General features: G+C 46.4%; 1 protein-coding gene across 5 annotated transcripts in view; it reads left to right on the top strand.

The window, feature by feature from the left end:
• LOC129698361 (serine/threonine-protein kinase Nek5-like) overlaps positions 1-17442 on the top strand; it is a 50341-nt gene that overhangs the window by 7937 nt on the left and 24962 nt on the right. For all 5 annotated transcript variants that reach the window (XM_055637470.1, XM_055637469.1, XM_055637471.1 and 2 more), the window contains exons 4-11: positions 2514-2611; positions 5245-5328; positions 6510-6580; positions 10924-11010; positions 13171-13225; positions 14104-14304; positions 14552-14636; positions 16300-16424. In XM_055637470.1, coding sequence (XP_055493445.1) covers positions 2514-2611; positions 5245-5328; positions 6510-6580; positions 10924-11010; positions 13171-13225; positions 14104-14304; positions 14552-14636; positions 16300-16424 — 806 coding nt within the window. The remainder of the gene's footprint in view (positions 1-2513; positions 2612-5244; positions 5329-6509; positions 6581-10923; positions 11011-13170; positions 13226-14103; positions 14305-14551; positions 14637-16299; positions 16425-17442) is intronic.

Here is a 17442-nt window from a genome sequence, read left to right as displayed (position 1 = left end):
AAAATCATGATGGAAATAGATAGAGTGAATGCACAGAGCCCTTCACCCAGCTTAGGGGAATCAGGAACACAGAGAGCATAGGTTTGATGAAAGTTCCCAACCTGAAATGTTGCATGTTCATTCCCTTCACAGATGCTTTAGTTTAGTTTATTGTCACATGTACCGAGGTACAGTAAAAAGCTTTTGTTGCATGCTAACCAGTCAGTAGAAAGACAATACATGATTACAATCGAGCCATTTACCGTCTGGTAATATATAGCATGATAAGTGATGCTGCCTGACTAGCTAAGTTCTTCCAGCATCTGCAGTCTTATGTGTCTCCATAATCTTAGTTTATAGTCCATTGTGACTGGTGCTGTGCATCAGGAGACGGTGAGATCTAAATACCTAACAGCAAACAGCTTCTTTGGTGGGTCCAGAAGGAGTTGGAATACTTTCTTGATCAATCCAAGGAAAGTTTGGATCTCCCAAGTTGCTGATCCCCATAAGTTCCATCCATTCTATAAGATCTACCTCTGGTGGGCTGCCCCATTATCAGGATCCCAGTCACCACTTCTGCCTAAAGGTATCAAAGGTATTTTATTAGTCACATTCACATACACCCAGGTGTAGTGAAGTGAAATGCTTTTTGCCATTTTGCAGCACACAAAAAAAGAATACAGACATAACACCAATGAGAGTCTTAAACACATAGAACATCCCCCCACAATGGCTCCCACCATGAGGGAAGTCACAAAGTCCAGTCCCCAACCCCAGTTCACCCATAGTCAGGCCTATTGAGGCCTCCACAGTTGCCTCTACGGAGGCCCGATGTTCCTGGGCGTTCTCGCCGGGTGATGTTGCTCCGGCGTCGGGAGAGTCCTCCCAGCGGCCTGGGAACCCTGGAACAGCCGCTTACGCACTGGAGGCCACGGCTTCCGAAGCCAACAAGGCCGCGCCGGTTGGAGCTCCACAACTGGCGATCTCATCCAGAGATCCCAGGCTCCCGATGTTAAGAACAGTGCCGCCGCCCGCAGCTGGTCGCTCAGTCCCGCAGTCCCGCAGATCCGCGATGTTTTATCCGGCGGTCTCAGCTCACTGGAGCTCCAGCGCGGCGACCCAGGCAAGGCATCGACCACTCCGCGATAGCGCTCCAGCGCTGTGCCGCCGCCGAAGCCGAGGTTCTGGGGCGGTCCCCGACAGGAAACGCCGCTCCAGGCCCGCTGGTAGGCCGTGGGAAGGGTCGAAGCTGCCACCCGGAGAAAAGCTGCCTCTCTCCAACCAGGTAGGGATCCTGAAAGGTAGTTTCCCCCCCCCCCCCCCCCCCCCCCCCCCCCCCCCCACAAAACAAAAAGTCAAGACCTCCAAACAAAACACTTAACAAACTAAGATTAAAAAATAAAAAGATGAAGAGACAGACAGCTGCTGGCTGGGCAGCCGTGCACAGGACAGTGTATTAATGGCTTATGGTTCATCCAGCACCGAAACAGGCCCTTTGACCAACTTGCCAATGCCAAGCAAGGTGCCCCATGTCCAATTGGCCCGTGTGTGGCCCATATCTCTCTAAATCTTCCTATCCATGTACCTGTCCAAATGTCCCTTAATTGTTGTTATAGTACCTGCCTCAGCTACCTCCTCTGCCAAGTTATTCCATTTTCCCACCACCCTCTGTGTGGGAAATTTTGCCCCTCAGGTTCCCAATAAATATTTCCCCTCTCACGTTAAACCTCTGTCCTCTGGTTCTTGATTCCCCTCTGGATAAAAGACTGTGCATTCACCGTATCTATTTCCTGCATGATTTTATACAGCCTATAAGATCACCCCTCATCCTCCTGCTCCAAGGAATACAGTCCTAGCCTGCCCAACCTCCCTCACTTGCTCAGACCCTCAAGTCTTGTAACATTCTCATACAACTTCTCTGCACTCTTTCCAGCGAAACAACATCCTTCCTATGACAGGGTGACCAAACTGAACACAATGTGCCTCGCTTTTCCAAATTGTCTGGTCAGTGAGTTTCCAACTTGTGCTTGGTTAACACAGCACAAAGATTTTATTTTTTGAATACTTTCTCAAACTTCATTTAAAGATAATGTTGGTTAAAGAACTAGCCTTTAAAGGCACCATAGGCATCATTTACAAAAGTAATAATGTTGGAGGAAAAAAAGAATCGCTTGGGCAGCTTACAGCTCAGTGGTATGATATTGATTTCTCTACCTTCAAGTAACCCCGGCATTCTTTCTCTCTCTATCCCACCCCCACCCAAGTCACACTAGCTTCTCGTTTTCACCCAACGAACAGCTAACAATGACCTGTTTCTTTATCATCGTTACTTTTTCTCATATGTTTCTTTCATTGTTCTTTATCTCTCGACATCATTGTCCATATCTCTCGTTTTCCTTATCGCTAAGCAGACTGAAGAAGGACCTCGACCCGAAACGTCACCCATTCCTCCTGTCCAGAGATTCTGCCTGTCCTGCTGAATTACTCCAGCTTTTTGTGTCTATCTTATGTAATAATTTGTACCTCATTTGCAGAGAGACAAAATCTGTACATAGTAATGGAATACTGTGATGGTGGTGACCTGATGCACAGAGTCAACATGCAGCATGGTGTTCGCTTTGACGAGGAGCAGGTAGGGACTGAATATGTAGCAATGTTACAAAATTTTGAGATTTAAAAAATCAAGTCTGCAATTTATCCCATCAGATAAAGCATGAAAATAAGTTTAATTTGACACCTAATTCACTTTCATATCTCAAGTAATAAAAAAGTTATGGCCATTTTCATACTCGGAAATTAGCATCTTGTTCCCTATTGATTTTCTATGGACATAACAAAAAAGCTGTGATCGTGGACAGTCAAAAGCCCATAACCTTCTTAAAAATTAAGAGAACTGAATGAAATTTTCAGTTATCATAGATTGAAGCATTCTGAAACAAATATAAAATAATCTTACTTGGATGACCTGAAATTAAAGCATATAATTAGTTAGTTACCCAATTGTAGCTAATTTCAAACTTTAATTACTAGATCTAAACATCTATCCATTTCTTAATAAATGATTAACATTTTTAAATAACCCAAGTGTCCAAATAATATTCACAAATAATTCACAATAAAACATGATTTTTAAATCTCATTTACATCAATTTATAGGCCAAATGGAAGGAATTTAGTGTTCAATTGCTGTAAATTAAAGTCAATTTAAATCGGCTTTCTAGTGGGTTCCTGTGAACGCGCTGGTTTAGAACGTTCACATTGCGCTGGATTTGTGCCCTCAAATGCCCAGAAAAATACTGAGAGATATAAAGAGCCCAAAATGAACTACTCGCTATAGAAAACTTTATATACAGGGTTATATACAAGCCCCATTTAATGTAAAAATAAGGTACATACCTTTAATTGTTTGCTTTATAAAACCCTGGGGCTGCGAGAGGTTGCGAGTTGAGAGAGTGATTTTTAAACTACTATAAATATTATACAAGGCCATAAAAACTAATAATACCTTTTGCGACGGGGTCTTTCAGCGATTTTCCGTTAATGATTTACTAGGCTGAACATTTTCGATTGGAACAGCCTAGTAAAAATTGCGTTTTAAACCCGCCCCCTCTAAACAGCGCCAAAGTCGCGCACACGGGGTAGGGCAGATGCTCAGCCACGATTCAGGTAGGTTTTGTAACATACCTAGAATATGCACTTGGTTTGGAAGGTGGATGTGTGATGGAAGGTGGGATGTGGGACACGGAAAGATGGACGTCACTAAATGATCTGTGACGTGTGATCATGAGCACATCAAAGTACATGTACAGAGTACACATAGACACTTGGACAGGGACATGGATAGGAAAGGCTTAGGGCAAAACCAAGTGGGCCAAACGCAGGCAGGTGGGACCAGTTGTTCAGCATGGGCAAGTTGGGCCAAAGGGGATGTTTCCATGCTGTATGATTCTATGATGATGAGATGACAGATCAGGGTGGAACAGATCTGGGCTGGACATGTGTTCAAGCACCCAAGTCTGCTCGGGTAGTTTCCAATTCTGACAACGGCTCACTGACTTGTAAGATTAGCCTCTCTCTCTGTCTCCACTGATGCCGCCTAACCCGCTGAATCATTTCCTGTACTTTGTCTTCTTTTGATGTCTGGCATTGTCATGTTCAGGTGATTGTGGGTGGGGAGAGGTGGGAATTAGTAACCCAATTTTAAGAGGAGGGCAGGTGCTGTCCTTGCAAGCTCAAAGACCAAGGCATACGGAGAGTCGGTTTGTCAAGGAAGACTCTCCCTAACTTCTACAGGTGCACAGTAGAGAGCATGCTGACTGGTTGCATCATGGCTTGGTTCGGAAACTTGAGCGCCCTAGAGCGGAAAAGACTACAAAAAGTAGTAAACACTGCCCAGTCCATCATCGGCTCTGACCTCCCGTCCATCGAGGGGATCTATCACAGCTGCTGCCTCAAAAAGGCTGACAGCAACATCAAGGACCCACACCATCCTGGCCATACACTCATCTCCCCACTACCTTCAGGTAGAAGGTACAGGAGCCTGAAGACTGCAACAACCAGGTTCAGGAATAGCTACTTCCCCATAGCCATTAAACTCGGCTCGGACAAAACTCTGTACATTAATAGCCCATAATCTGTTTATTTGCACTTTATCAGTTTATTTATTCATGTGTTTATATATTTATACAATGGTATATGGACACACTGATCCGTTCTGTATTCGTGTCTACTATGTTCTGGTGTGCTAAAGCAAAGCAATAATTTCATTGTCCTATCAGGGACACATTACAATGAACTCTCTTCAGAATCAGAGGGCTTGAAGACCCCCCCATCTTTCCCCTCCTTCAGCCCACGTTGCTCCGTCCAGCTTTACATTTCACTCCTCTCCTCCTTACTGTATCTGATACCCTTTATATCCTTTTCACCTCCAGCCTTCCTCACTTACTCCACCCATCTCCCAATCGCCCCGCCTCACCTGCATCCACCTACATTTGCCTGGCGATGTCCTACCCTCACCCTCTCATTTCCCGCTTTCTCCCTCCTACTCAATCAATCTACAGAACAGCAACAACGTATCACCATTCCCTCCAAGATGCTGCCCGACCGGCTGTTCCTCCAGTACTTTGTGTTTTTCTCAAAATTTCAGCATCTACAGTTTTTTTTGCGTACGTAAATGTTACATTTATTGTTTTTTCCACAATTAAATGTTCCCGTGTTTTAAATGTCAAAACTATATAACCGGTGTTTCCCTATTTTGTTTTCCAGATTTTAGATTGGTTTGTACAAATCTGTCTAGGACTGAAGCACATTCATGATCGGAAGGTGCTACACCGGGACATCAAGGCACAGGTAAAGTTCAACGGGTAAAAGGTGAAATAAAATAATAGTGACCAAGTGAGATCAAATTCCTTTGAAGCTTTTGGCACTTTTATATCTGTTTTTTTCCTGGGAGATTTTACTTTTAAATGTTTTATAGAGCCATACAGGCCCTTGGACCCAACTTGCTTATGCCAACCAAGATGCCCCATAGTCCCACCTGCTTGTGTTTGGCTCATATCCCTCCAATCATACCTGTCCGTGTACATATCCAAATGTTTGAGTTTGAGTTTAATTTATTGTCACGTGTACCGAGATATCTTGGCATGCTAACCAGTTAGCGAAAAGACAATACATGATTCCAATTGAGCCATCCACAATGTACAGATACATGATAAAGGGAATAATGTGAATAACGTTTAATTCAAGATCAAGTCCAGTAAAGTCCAATCAAAGATAGTCCGAGGGTCTCCAAAGATGTAGATAGTAGCTCAGGACTGCTCTCTAGTTTTTGGTAGGATGGTTCAGTGACCAAATAACAGCTGGGAAGAAACTGTGTCCCTGAATCTGGAGGTGTGCATTTTAACATGTCTATACCTTTTGCCTGATGTCGTTTAAATGTCTTTTGAATTATTTTATAGCACCTGCTTCAACTACTTCCTCTGACAGCCCATTCCACATTTCCATCACCCTCTGTGTGAAAACATTGCCCATCACGTTCCCTTTAAAGCATTGCCCTCTCACCTGCATCCTATGTCCTCTAGTTCTTGATTCCCCTACTCTGGGTAAAAGAATGGGCATTCACCCTATCTATTCCCCTCATGATTTATATTTATGTAGTCTTTTCTATGACTGGGTAGCATGCCACAAAAGCTTTTCACTATGCCTTGGTACACGTGACAACAACGAACTAAACTAAACTAAACTAAACTAAACTAAACTAAACTAAACTAAACTAAACTAGACCTGTCAAATTATATATCAGGATTAAATATATTTGAAAAGTTACTACTGAATCAGCCCCTATAATTCTAATTGTGATAATTGAAACAACTACAGGAAGGATGTCATTAGGTTGTAAAAAAGGTGCACGAGATCCACCAGGATGTTACCTGGGCTTGTGGCCTTGAGGTTGGAGAGGCTGGGATTTTTTTCTTTGGAGCATTGCTCAGGGATATTTTATGAAAATAATTAAATTATATTTTTATTCTTAGAACATTTTTCTTTGTAACAATGGAAACACGGCAAAACTTGGAGACTTTGGAATTGCACGCATGTTGAACAAGTAAGTTGTTTTTAATATTACAGGTTTCTAATACAAATAATGTGATGGTAGTCCAGACCTGTGCATTCTGAGGTATACCAGGGGCTTCAGTTATGAGGGGAGGTTAAACCATTTAAATCAAGTATGTGAAGAGATAATGGAGTGAGGTTTTGATGGATGGGTCTTTCAGGAGAGATTCACCAGGATGTTTACCTGCGGGCTTGAGTTACAGGGAAAGGTTGGATAGGCTGGGACTTTTTTCTGTGAAGGGTAGGAGGCTGAGGGGTGACCTTATTGAGGTGTACAAGATCATGAGGGGCACGGATAAAGTGAACGCTCACAGTATTTTTTCCGCCAGGGCAGAGGATTCTAAAAGTAGAGGGCACAAGACTTAAGGTGAGAGGGTAGAGATTTAAGAGGGTCCTCAGGGGCAACTTTTTCACTCAGATCATAGTACGTATCTGGAATGAGCTGGCAAGGGAAGCTATAAAAGTGGATACAATTACAACTTTTAAAAGTCATTTGGACAGATATATGGATAGGAAGCGATATGGGCCAAACAAGGGCAGGTGGGACTAGCCCAGTGTGCCAACATGGCTGGCATGGACAAGGTGGGTCGAAGCTGCCGTGCTGTACCGCGCTGATTCCACGAGTCAATAACCAGTAGTTGTATGTGGAAGGAACTGCACGTTCTGGTTTATACCGAAGATAGAAGGAATGGGTGACGTTTCGCGTTGAGACCCTTCTTCAGACAGAAACTAGAAAACCAATGAGGTAAATTCATTTCATTCTGAATATTGCCAGACAAGATGATGGCAGTTGTTTCCACAAATGGTTGTATAGGAGTAGAGTAGGGCTGCGGGCATGGAACGTACTGTAATAGGCAAAAGCAGAGAATCAGGAGCAAAGAACAAGCACAAAACCCAGTGCTGGTGCAACTCAGCGGGTCAGGCAGCATCTGTGGAGGGAATGGGCAAACAATGATTCGGGTAAGAACCCTTCTTCAGGCTCAGAACAAGTGTCCTTTCAAACAACAAATGCAGTGTTTATGTAAGTCTCCTCGATTTCTCGATGCCATGACAACCATTAGCATGAGAACTACATTTCACATTTAAAAATTGCATATTTTGCTTAACATCATGGAAAAATGTAGCAACAGTTGCAAATTCAAAAATTGCAGGATCTTGATTCCTTAAAGGTACAGGTGCACAACCTTTTATCCGAAAGCCTTGGGACCAGACACTTTTCGTAATTCAGAATTTGTCGGCTTTCGGAATGGAAATTTTTTAGCGTAGATTTTAATGGCTGGCTCAGTGGTAGAGTGCTCGGCTCATATCCGCAAGGTCGCGAGTTTGCGCCTCGATCCTGGCAGTTACTCGGTCGCGAGTTTGAGTCTTCAATGTAGTTTTTTCTTGCAGAATAAATGTTTGTATGAAATGCAGTGTATGAGAGGTGTACTGACTGTGTGAGCAGAACTTTGGAAGTGATTGCCCACCAGTCTAAAAAGCCGCTGTGTCTCCCTGTCCCTGGGATAGCAGGGGGCGATCAAACAGCACAATACCCCCCTCCCCCTCCAACTCCAGAGGAATCCGCTCCCCGATGGGCCACTACGGCGACAAGTGGCAGTTTGCCCACAGCCCGAGCTGCGTCCCCTCATCCGCCACCCCAAGAACAAGACGTACCTTGCACACCATCAGCTTCTGCCCCTACGTGTTCCTCTGGAGTTGGAGCGGGGCTGGGCTGGAGTTGCTGCTGGCTGTGGGTCTCTGGGATCTCCGTGCTTGCAGTGGGCCTGGGGGTCAGTGTCCCGTTGGTCCTGACGTCTCCGGCCACCCCCCTGGACTGGAGCTGAGACTGGGAACTGTACCGCCCTTGCCCCCTCCCTCTGCAACTGCAAACAACCCCACTCTCCTGCAAGGGCGGTATAGTTCCCGGAGGATGGCAGGTAGCTGGAGACGTCAGGACCAACAGGAACCCGCTCCCCGATGGGCCCCTACGACGCCCCGAGCTGCGCCCCGTCATCCGCAACCCAGGTTCCTCTGTAGTTGGAGCGGGGCTGGGCTGGGCTGCTGTTGGCTGTGGGTCTCTGGGTTCTCCGTGCTTTCGGTGGGCCTGGTGGTCGACGTCCAATTGGTCCTGACGCCTCCGGTGACTGGCACGGCCCTGCTGCCATCGCCGACGTGAAGACAGTACAAAGCCCCCGCGCCGGTGCAATGAGCGGGGAGCTGGAGAGGGGAGGGAAGGGGTCACACACATGGCCGGGAAGCAGAGGGGTGTAGGTGGGGTGAAACTGAAGGGAGCGACAATCTGCTGCTGCCTGCCCGCTGAGTTAAAAAGTTCCCACGCAAGACTCACGATACATTGTGTATCGTGTCTACCGTGGGAACTTTTTAACTCAGCGGGCAGGCAGCAGCAGATTGTCAATTATTAACCCTCCCGCGCAATATACCATCACCATCTCTTTTATGAATGGGGATTTAGTTCCCCATTCATCGAGGAACGACCGGAGGTTCCGCTGTCACCTCTGCGGGCCGCCCTCGGTGAACTTCCTGTCTCCCTGTCCCTGGGATAGTAGGGGGCGATCAAACAGCACAATACCCCACTCCCCCTCCAACTCCAGAGGAATCCGCTCCCCGATGGGCCGCTATGGTGACAAGTGGCAGTTCGCCCACAGCCCGAGCTGCACGACCCCAAGAACAAGACGTACCTTGCACACCATCAGCTTCTGCCCATACGGGGAGCGTGTTCCTCTGGAGTTGGAATGGGGCTGGGCTGGAGTTGCTGATCTGGGATCTCCGTGCTTGCAGTGGGCCTGGGGGTCGGTGTCCCGATGAGGGGGCGCAGCTCAGGGAACGGCTTCTGGTGGTCCTGACGTCTCCGGCCAGTTTGCAGTTTTCCTCTGGAGTTGGAACGGGGCTGGGCTGCTGCTGGCTGTGGGTCTCTGGGATCTCCGTGCTTGCAGTGGGCCTGGGGGTCGGTGTCCCGTTGATCCTGACGTCTCCGGTGACTGGCACTGTGCTGCTAGCGTCGCCGACGTGAAGACAGTGCAAAGCCCCCGCGCCGGTGCAATGAGCGGGGAGCTGGAGAGGGGAGGGAAGGGGTCACACATGGCCGGGAAGCAGAGGGGTGTAGGTGGGGTGAAACTGAAGGGAGCGACAATCTGCTGCTGCCTGCACGCTGAGTTAAAAAAGTCCCCACGCAAGACTCACGATACACTGTGTATCGTGAGTCTACCGTGGGAACTTTTTAACTCAGCGGGCAGGTAGCAGCATATTGTCAATTATTAACCCTCCCGCGCAATATACCCTCACCTTCTCTTTTATGAATGGGGATTTAGTTCCCCTTTCTTCGGGGACCGACCAGAGGTTCCGCTTTCACCTCTGCGGGCCGCCCTCGGTGAACGTTTACAAGGATCTTTCTTCAAGGACCGAAAAAATGTCCGCTATTCGGAGGTTTTCGTTATTTGGATCTTCGGATAAAAGGTTGTGCACCTGTATATAGGATGATCATTTTGGTTTCATTTTGTTGAATGGAAGAAAATATTGAAGCTAAATTAAATTTGTAAACCAAAGGGCGTGTCCCACTGTACATGCTAATTCAAGAGTTCTCCCGAGTTTCCCCTGATTCGAACTCGGAGAATTACGGTAATAGCCGCTCATAGGTACTCTGGGCTCGCGTGGACATTTTTCACCATGTTGAAAAATCTTCACGACTCTTCACGAGCTTACCGAGTTTCCCGAGTACCTGCCGTTAGCGTTACGAGCCGTTAAGCGACGTCCCGAGCTCTGACGTACCCGCTACGTACATTCTACGTGCTTACCACGAGTTTGATTTTTTTTTTAACTCGGGAGAGCTCTTGAATTACCTCGTACAGTGGGACAGGTCCTTTAGAGTCATACAGCACGGAAACTGGCCCGTTAGTCCAACTCGTTCATGCTAACCAAGATGCCCCACCTACACTAGTCCCACCTACCCGCGTTTGGCCCATATCCCTCTGAGCTTATCCTATTCATGTACCTGTCAAATGTATTTTATATGTTGTTATTGTACCTGCCTCAACTACTTCCTATGGCAGTTCATTCCATATACCCACCACTTTCTGTGTGGAATGAGTTGCCCGTCAGGTTCCTATTTAATCTTTTCCCTTTCACCTTAAATCCAAGTCCACTCGTTCCTGATTCAGTTACCCTGGGGGAAAAAACCTGAGTATTCACCGCACCTGTTCTCCTCATGATTTTACACACCTAAATTGAAGTATGATATTCCAAAATGCAGCTCAAAGTGGTTCAGAAGTATCAAGATGTATGCAATGTATAATTGTGTTGCTGGTGTTTCTTATTTTGGTTGCTTTTATGTTCTTGCAGTACTATGGAGTTAGCACATACGTGCATCGGAACACCATACTATTTATCTCCTGAAATATGTGAGAATCGACCATATAATAATAAAACGCAAGTATTTTTCATTTGCCCTGTGAAATGATACTGACAACATGCTGTCGGCATTACTTTGATCTTACGTACAACTCTGACAAACGGCCATTCTACGGTTAATATTTCACTCAGACATTCATTTAAATCTAGTCTATGAAGAGGGACAAAATGTGACTGCAGTTCACCGCTCTCTGTGCTGTTGGAAGTGTAACCAATTATAGGCTGGAGAGAAGACTAGGTCAGGCCAAGAAAACTAAATTAAACCTAAAATTAAGATATGGGAGCAGGTGTAGATCATCCGTAGATCAATGATACATGACTACAGTGAGGCCGTTCACATATATAGTCTTCCTGCTGACTGAAAAGCGTGTAACAAAAAAGCTTTTAACTATACCTCAGTGCACATGACAATAAACTAAACTAAAATCTAAAAATAAAACTTGTCTGAAAACCACACAGAAAACAAGGAGATGACTTTGACAATGGATGAAACTGGTCAGCTCTGTCAGTTAGGGTTGCCAATTTTCTCACTCCTAAATAGGGGACAAAAGGTCAAAATAAGGGACAGATTCCTGACAGCAATTCGTTGACCGACTCGGCCGTGGCTGGGTGAATGATGAGTTGGCCCGGGCGCTGGACTACACACAAAGCCCAGCCGGCGGGCCAGCTGAGAAGTTTTGGTCCGGGCACCAGACTTTGCACCTCCTTCAAACTCCTCAGCTGGCCCACCGGCTGAGCTTTGTGTTCTGCTGCACGCAAAGTCCAGCACCCCATCCAACCCATGAACCGATGATCGGCCATGAGAAGGAGGGGTGGTGGTGTCGGCGGTAAGCGAAGGTCCGAAGGTCGGACGGCTGGCCAGGCTGCCGAGTGAGTGACATGACACGGGCGAGGCTCTGCTGCTGCACTCCATGGGCTGCACTACGTCGGGACGGGTGAGGCGGGGCAGGATGCGGCGTTCTGATCCGACAGTCCCCTTGACCCAAGCAATAGCAGTCAAATACGGGACAAGGGCGGTCCCGTATGGGACAAACCAATTTAGCCCTATAAACGGGATGTCCCGGTTAAATAAGAGTTAGTTGGCAACCCTATCTGTGAGAATGGCAGGGAGCCCACAGTGATACCAGCTTCCATAAGCTTTCACAACACATGGCTAAAGGGCCTGTCCCACGAGCATGCGACTCCATGCGGCAAGCGCGACCTAAAGGGCCGGTCCCATCAGCATGCACCTGCATGCGGCAAGCGCGACCAAACCAGAAGTGGGGGCCGCGCGGAGGTCGAGTGAGTGACATGAAGTTCGAGCGAAGTCCGCGGAAGGTTTGCCCGTGACGTATGGCGTCGAGGCGGTTGCGTTGCCCCGCGGAATTTTTGAACACGGTCAGTTTTTCGGAGCCCCGCGTGATGTCGGGATCAGCTCCGCACAACTCCATACGGCTCCGGCGATCGGTGGGACCGGCCCCGCGGGGCCGTACGGCTCAAGCAACCATGTTAGGTCGCGCTTGCCGCATGCAGGCGCATGCTGGTGGGACCAGCCCTTTAGATCGCGCTTGCCGCATGGAGTCGCATGCTCGTGGGACAGGCCCTTAACATCTTAGCTCTGAGGGGCCTGTGGGTCAGCGTGTGGGCACAAGCAGGTGGGTTGGGGATGGGAGTTGTAATCTTTACTGCAATGGGGAGAAAAGCTGAGGTGTAATCACATTCCCAGAGAGGGTGGTAATGGGAGAGGTGCCTGCTGCCAACCTCCAGAACCAAGTGTGTCCAGGCCAATGCCAATCTCATATTTTCTTCACATTCCCATAACTTCCCACAAATTCTACCACTCACCTGCACAACTAGAGTAATTTGCCGTGGCTAACTGAACTACCAACCCGCACATTTTGGGATGTGGGAGGAAACCAGAGCACCGCTGGGAACTCATGCAGTCACAGGGACAACATGCAAACTCCACACAGGCAGCATCAGAGTCGTAAGGTCATTAGCAGTACTCTTTGTGTCTCCTCTCTCCCCCCCCCCCCCACCACTCTCTGTCCATAAAAAATATAATATTTGAATCATATTACAACTAGACTGAATTATTTTGTAGTGAATTGGCACAATCAGAACTCGTATTTAAACGCTTCAGTACAATCTTCATTAAAAGTTGTTTGACAGCCTGTGAAATTATTTTTGATTTTATAGTGATATTTGGTCTCTTGGATGTGTCCTGTATGAGTTATCCACTCTGTGTCATCCGGTAAGTATTGCAATCCTTAGCATTAATAGCAAACGTACAAATCTATATTTCAGTGATTCTCTCCGAAGGTAGCTAATTAAATAATCTCCCAGAATGTACAAGCTGAATATAGTTGCACACCTAAATCTAGAAACACTGCCTAATAGTACCGTTGTAATATCTTGTCTGTCTGGCCTCATACTTTGAGAAGAGGATTCACTATCACCTTCCTAAGAGAATTAAGTATCGTCTCAGTAAATGTTACATTTTCTTGTGACATCCAGAACCTATGAATGAACTTAAAAAAAAAAGATTGTGCTATTTTGGCCCAGAGCCAAATGATTTTAGCAGCTAACTGCGGTGCATGGCTGCCTCTCTCTGATTCCCACACCAATGCATTGCATTATTCATTAGGAACCTGAGGGACGACTTTTTCTACACAGAGAGTGGTGGGTATATACTGTAGAATGAGCTGCCGAAAGAGACAATTGAGGCAGATACTATAACAACATTTGGATAGGAAAGCTTTAGAGGGATATGGGCCAAATGCGGGCAGGTGTGACTAGTGTGGATGGGGAATCTTGGTCAGCATGGATGAGTTAAGCTGAACGGCCTGTTTCTGTGCCATATGACTCTGTGTCCCTCCCACTCAATGATTTTGAGTTCCCCAAATTTGCGAGCAAAGAATTTTGGTATATCTGTATATCACTAAAACCTTTATTTATATTTCTGGATAAACTGTGGTGTCTAGTGTTGGGATAAAAGCAAGATTAAAAGTAGAATTGAGTCAAGGATGAACACATGTAACAATGCATTAAGGCTGAGCAGAATGAGATTACTTGTATGATGTTCATCATGTTTTATGAGAGAAAGATCTCAGCAAATGTTTTTTCCCCCAGTTTGAGGGCAATAATTTGCATCAGTTAGTGGTGAAGATCTGCAGGGGCCACTATGTTCCGATACATCCCGAATACACCTACGACATGAAGATCCTGTTGGCTCAGCTGTTTAAAGTTAATTCCTGTGATCGACCGTCCATCAATTCTATATTAAAAAAGCGATTCTTAGAAAAGCGTATAGGAAGATACCTAAGCCCTGAGGTAAGATTTAGTTCCATGACATTTTATTTAAGTGCTGCTGCAAGTGAAAATGTAATTATTCCCTTTTGGGACAGACAACAATAAAATATTCTTGAAACTGCTTAAAAAAACTGAAAGAGTTGATCATAACAAGAGGGAAGATAAAGTGGTATTGAATGGAATCTTGTTCCTTCAAGATTTTGGTCATACTTCCTGTCTGAAAAATAAACAATATCCTCTCTGTCTGTTTCGAATCACAAAATTCCAGCTGTTAAAGGAAGAATTTAGCCACACGGTCATTCACAGAAGGAAGGCACCATCACCTAGAGCTGCTAAAGCTGTCCCAAGACCAGGTAGAGCATTGCTTCTTTTATTACTAATCAAAATGAGCCCCAGTGTTTCAGATGCTGGTTTACAAAATACAGCACAAAATGCTGGAGTAAAGGCCCTGTCCCACTTACGTGTCCTTGGCAAGCAAATTACACAACCTCGTCGTCGCGTGAGGCGCACGGGCATCGTATGGCCGCGCGGGGCCGGTCCCACTTAGAAGCGCGGAGGGGTATGTAGTTGTGCGCGATATCGCGCAGGGTTCTGAAATTTTGTAGCGGACGGAATCATCACGCGCCACCGGCCTGTTGCGTAACTGACGGCCAAAGTGGGACAGGCCCAAGACCCTGGCGCGACGCAACGTCTCACCTCCAACAGCAGCAGAAGCAGGTAAACGATCGCCGAAGTCGGCCTGAGGCTCACGGTCGTTGCGGTCCGGATCCGCCCCCACTTCTACTCCCAGAGCGGGGCCAAGAAAATTGAAGATAGACACAAAATGCTGGAGTAACTCAGCGGGACCGGCAGAATCTCTGGAGAGAAGGAATGAATGACGTTTCGGGTCAAGAACCTTCTTTCAGACAGAAGAAGGATCTCGACACGAAATCACCCATTCCTTCTCTCCAGAGATGCTGCCGGTCCCACTGAGTTACTCCTGCATTTTGTGTCTATCTTCAAATGACGCCACGCACTCCAGGCGACTGTGCGGACGCATTAAGTCGCGCACGACCATCGCGGGACCGTCGCGCCTCAACGTGACCACGAGGTCGCGTAATTAGCATGCCATGGACATGTAAGTGGGACGGGGGCTTACCTCAGCAGGTCAGGCAGCATCTCTGGAGAACATGGATAGATGATATTTTGGGGTCAACACTTCTTTAGACAGAGAATCTGAAGAAGGGTCCCGACCCGAAATGTCACCAATCCATGTTCTCCAGAGATGTTGCCCGACCCGCGGAGTTACTCCAGCACTATGTGTCTTTCCCCGTAAGAATTCATTGGATTGGGTAGATGGAGAGGGGTGGGTGGTGGAGATGAAGGAGGCTGTGATGGTGTATTCTGACGCTGTGTGGTAGCATCAAACAGTGATATCACATTCGCAGATTTCCAATTATGATTGCCATTCATTTAACAAAACTGTATTAAAAAATGACTTGTATTAATTATGTCTTCAGTTGCCAAGTCGCCTGGTGTAAATTTTGTTTTTGGATTATGGCGAATACAATCTTTGTTTCCCAAGTGTGACCTCCCTCTTCCCCTTTGGCCACTGGAGAATGCAGCTGCATGGTTGCAAGGAACTCCCTCTCTGAGACTTCTCTATAACCTGCAGGTGACCACATGCAAACTAGGAGTTGCTAACAGTAACCATGCACTTTTACACAACTATATACCAGCGTATAACATCAAAACTTTAAAGGTATTCAAAAATGATTGCAGATTAATACTGTTAGGTTACTGCATTGGATTAAATATATATATATATATTCATTGTTTTATCTATGAGTACTGTATTTATAGACCTGTTATGCTGCAAGTAAGAATTTCATTAATTAAACAATCTTGACTCTTATGGAAGCTGTTATGCAACATTTTGTAAGGGCTGGTGTAGTGATATTTACTGCAAAGAGTTTGGAAATATATCAGTTGCTAATTATGTTAGTCACTGTGCATGTTAATGTCATTGCCTTCAAGCCCTGAAGATGCAGAGAGCAAAATGTGAGGTGAAGGACCCAGTAAGGCAACGTGTAAATAAGAAACTGGTTCCAGCACGTTGTGGGTGGAAGCCATTGGGAGTGATCAACAAGCCAAATGTCAAGGTACAGTGAAAAGAGTCTGTTTATATTCACATGAAAGCTAAGGATTTAAAGTTGTGCGGGACAAGTGTTTTCACACACGGGTAGTGAGTGTCTGGAACGCGCTGCCAGGGGTGGTGGTGGAGGCAGATACATTTGTGGTGTTTAAGAGGCTTTTAAACAGACATATGGATATGCAGGGAATGGGGGGATATAGATCACATGAAGGCAGGGGATTTAACTTGGCATCTGGTCGGCATTGACATTATGGGCCAAAATGCCTGTTCTTGTGCTGTTCTGATTTGTGTTATATGTTCTAAGGAGTTGAAGCAGGTGTGGACCCAAACTCCAGCCTGTTATCCTACTCAGTTAAATCAGACCCCCCCCCCACCCCCTCTACTTTCAGTGTGAAAAACGTTTCTGACCCAAAACTTCATCTATCCATGTTCTCGAGAGATGCCGCTGAGTTACTCAAGAATTTTGTGCCGAATGTGATGGGACATTAACCATTTTACATTTTATACTCCCCTTACCTACTCTAACCTCAGCCTACCAGACTACCATGGTAGTCTGGTAGGCTGATCTCTACCGAGCTGAGGCAGGGTGCCAGCTCTCAGAAATCTCCAACTACTTTCCCCTGGACCATGACCCCACTGATGAGCAGCAGGCCATCATCTCCCAGACTTTCACTGATTTCACCACCTCTGGCTGTCTGCCCTCCACAAGCCTCCAACCTTATCGTTCCCCACCCTTGTATGGGAGGGATTTTGATCAAAATTATTTATTGCTTTATTTAATTTCAGACAAAGTTGAAGCCCTGTCCCACTGTACGAGTTCATTCAAGTTCTCCCGAGTTTGTCCTGATTCGAACTCGGAGATTAATGGTAATGGCCACCCTTCGGTACTCGGGGCTCTCATGGACATTTTTCAACATGTTGAAAAATCTTCACGAGTCTTCCCGAACTTACCGCGTTTAACGAGTACCTGCTGTTAGCGTTACGAGCCGCTAAGAGACGTCCCGAGCTCTGACGTACCCGCTACG

Source organism: Leucoraja erinacea, chromosome 6 (genome assembly GCF_028641065.1).
Source record: "Leucoraja erinacea ecotype New England chromosome 6, Leri_hhj_1, whole genome shotgun sequence".
NCBI classification, from domain to species: Eukaryota; Metazoa; Chordata; class Chondrichthyes; order Rajiformes; family Rajidae; genus Leucoraja; species Leucoraja erinaceus.
This window is presented reverse-complemented; position numbering and strand designations above follow the sequence as displayed.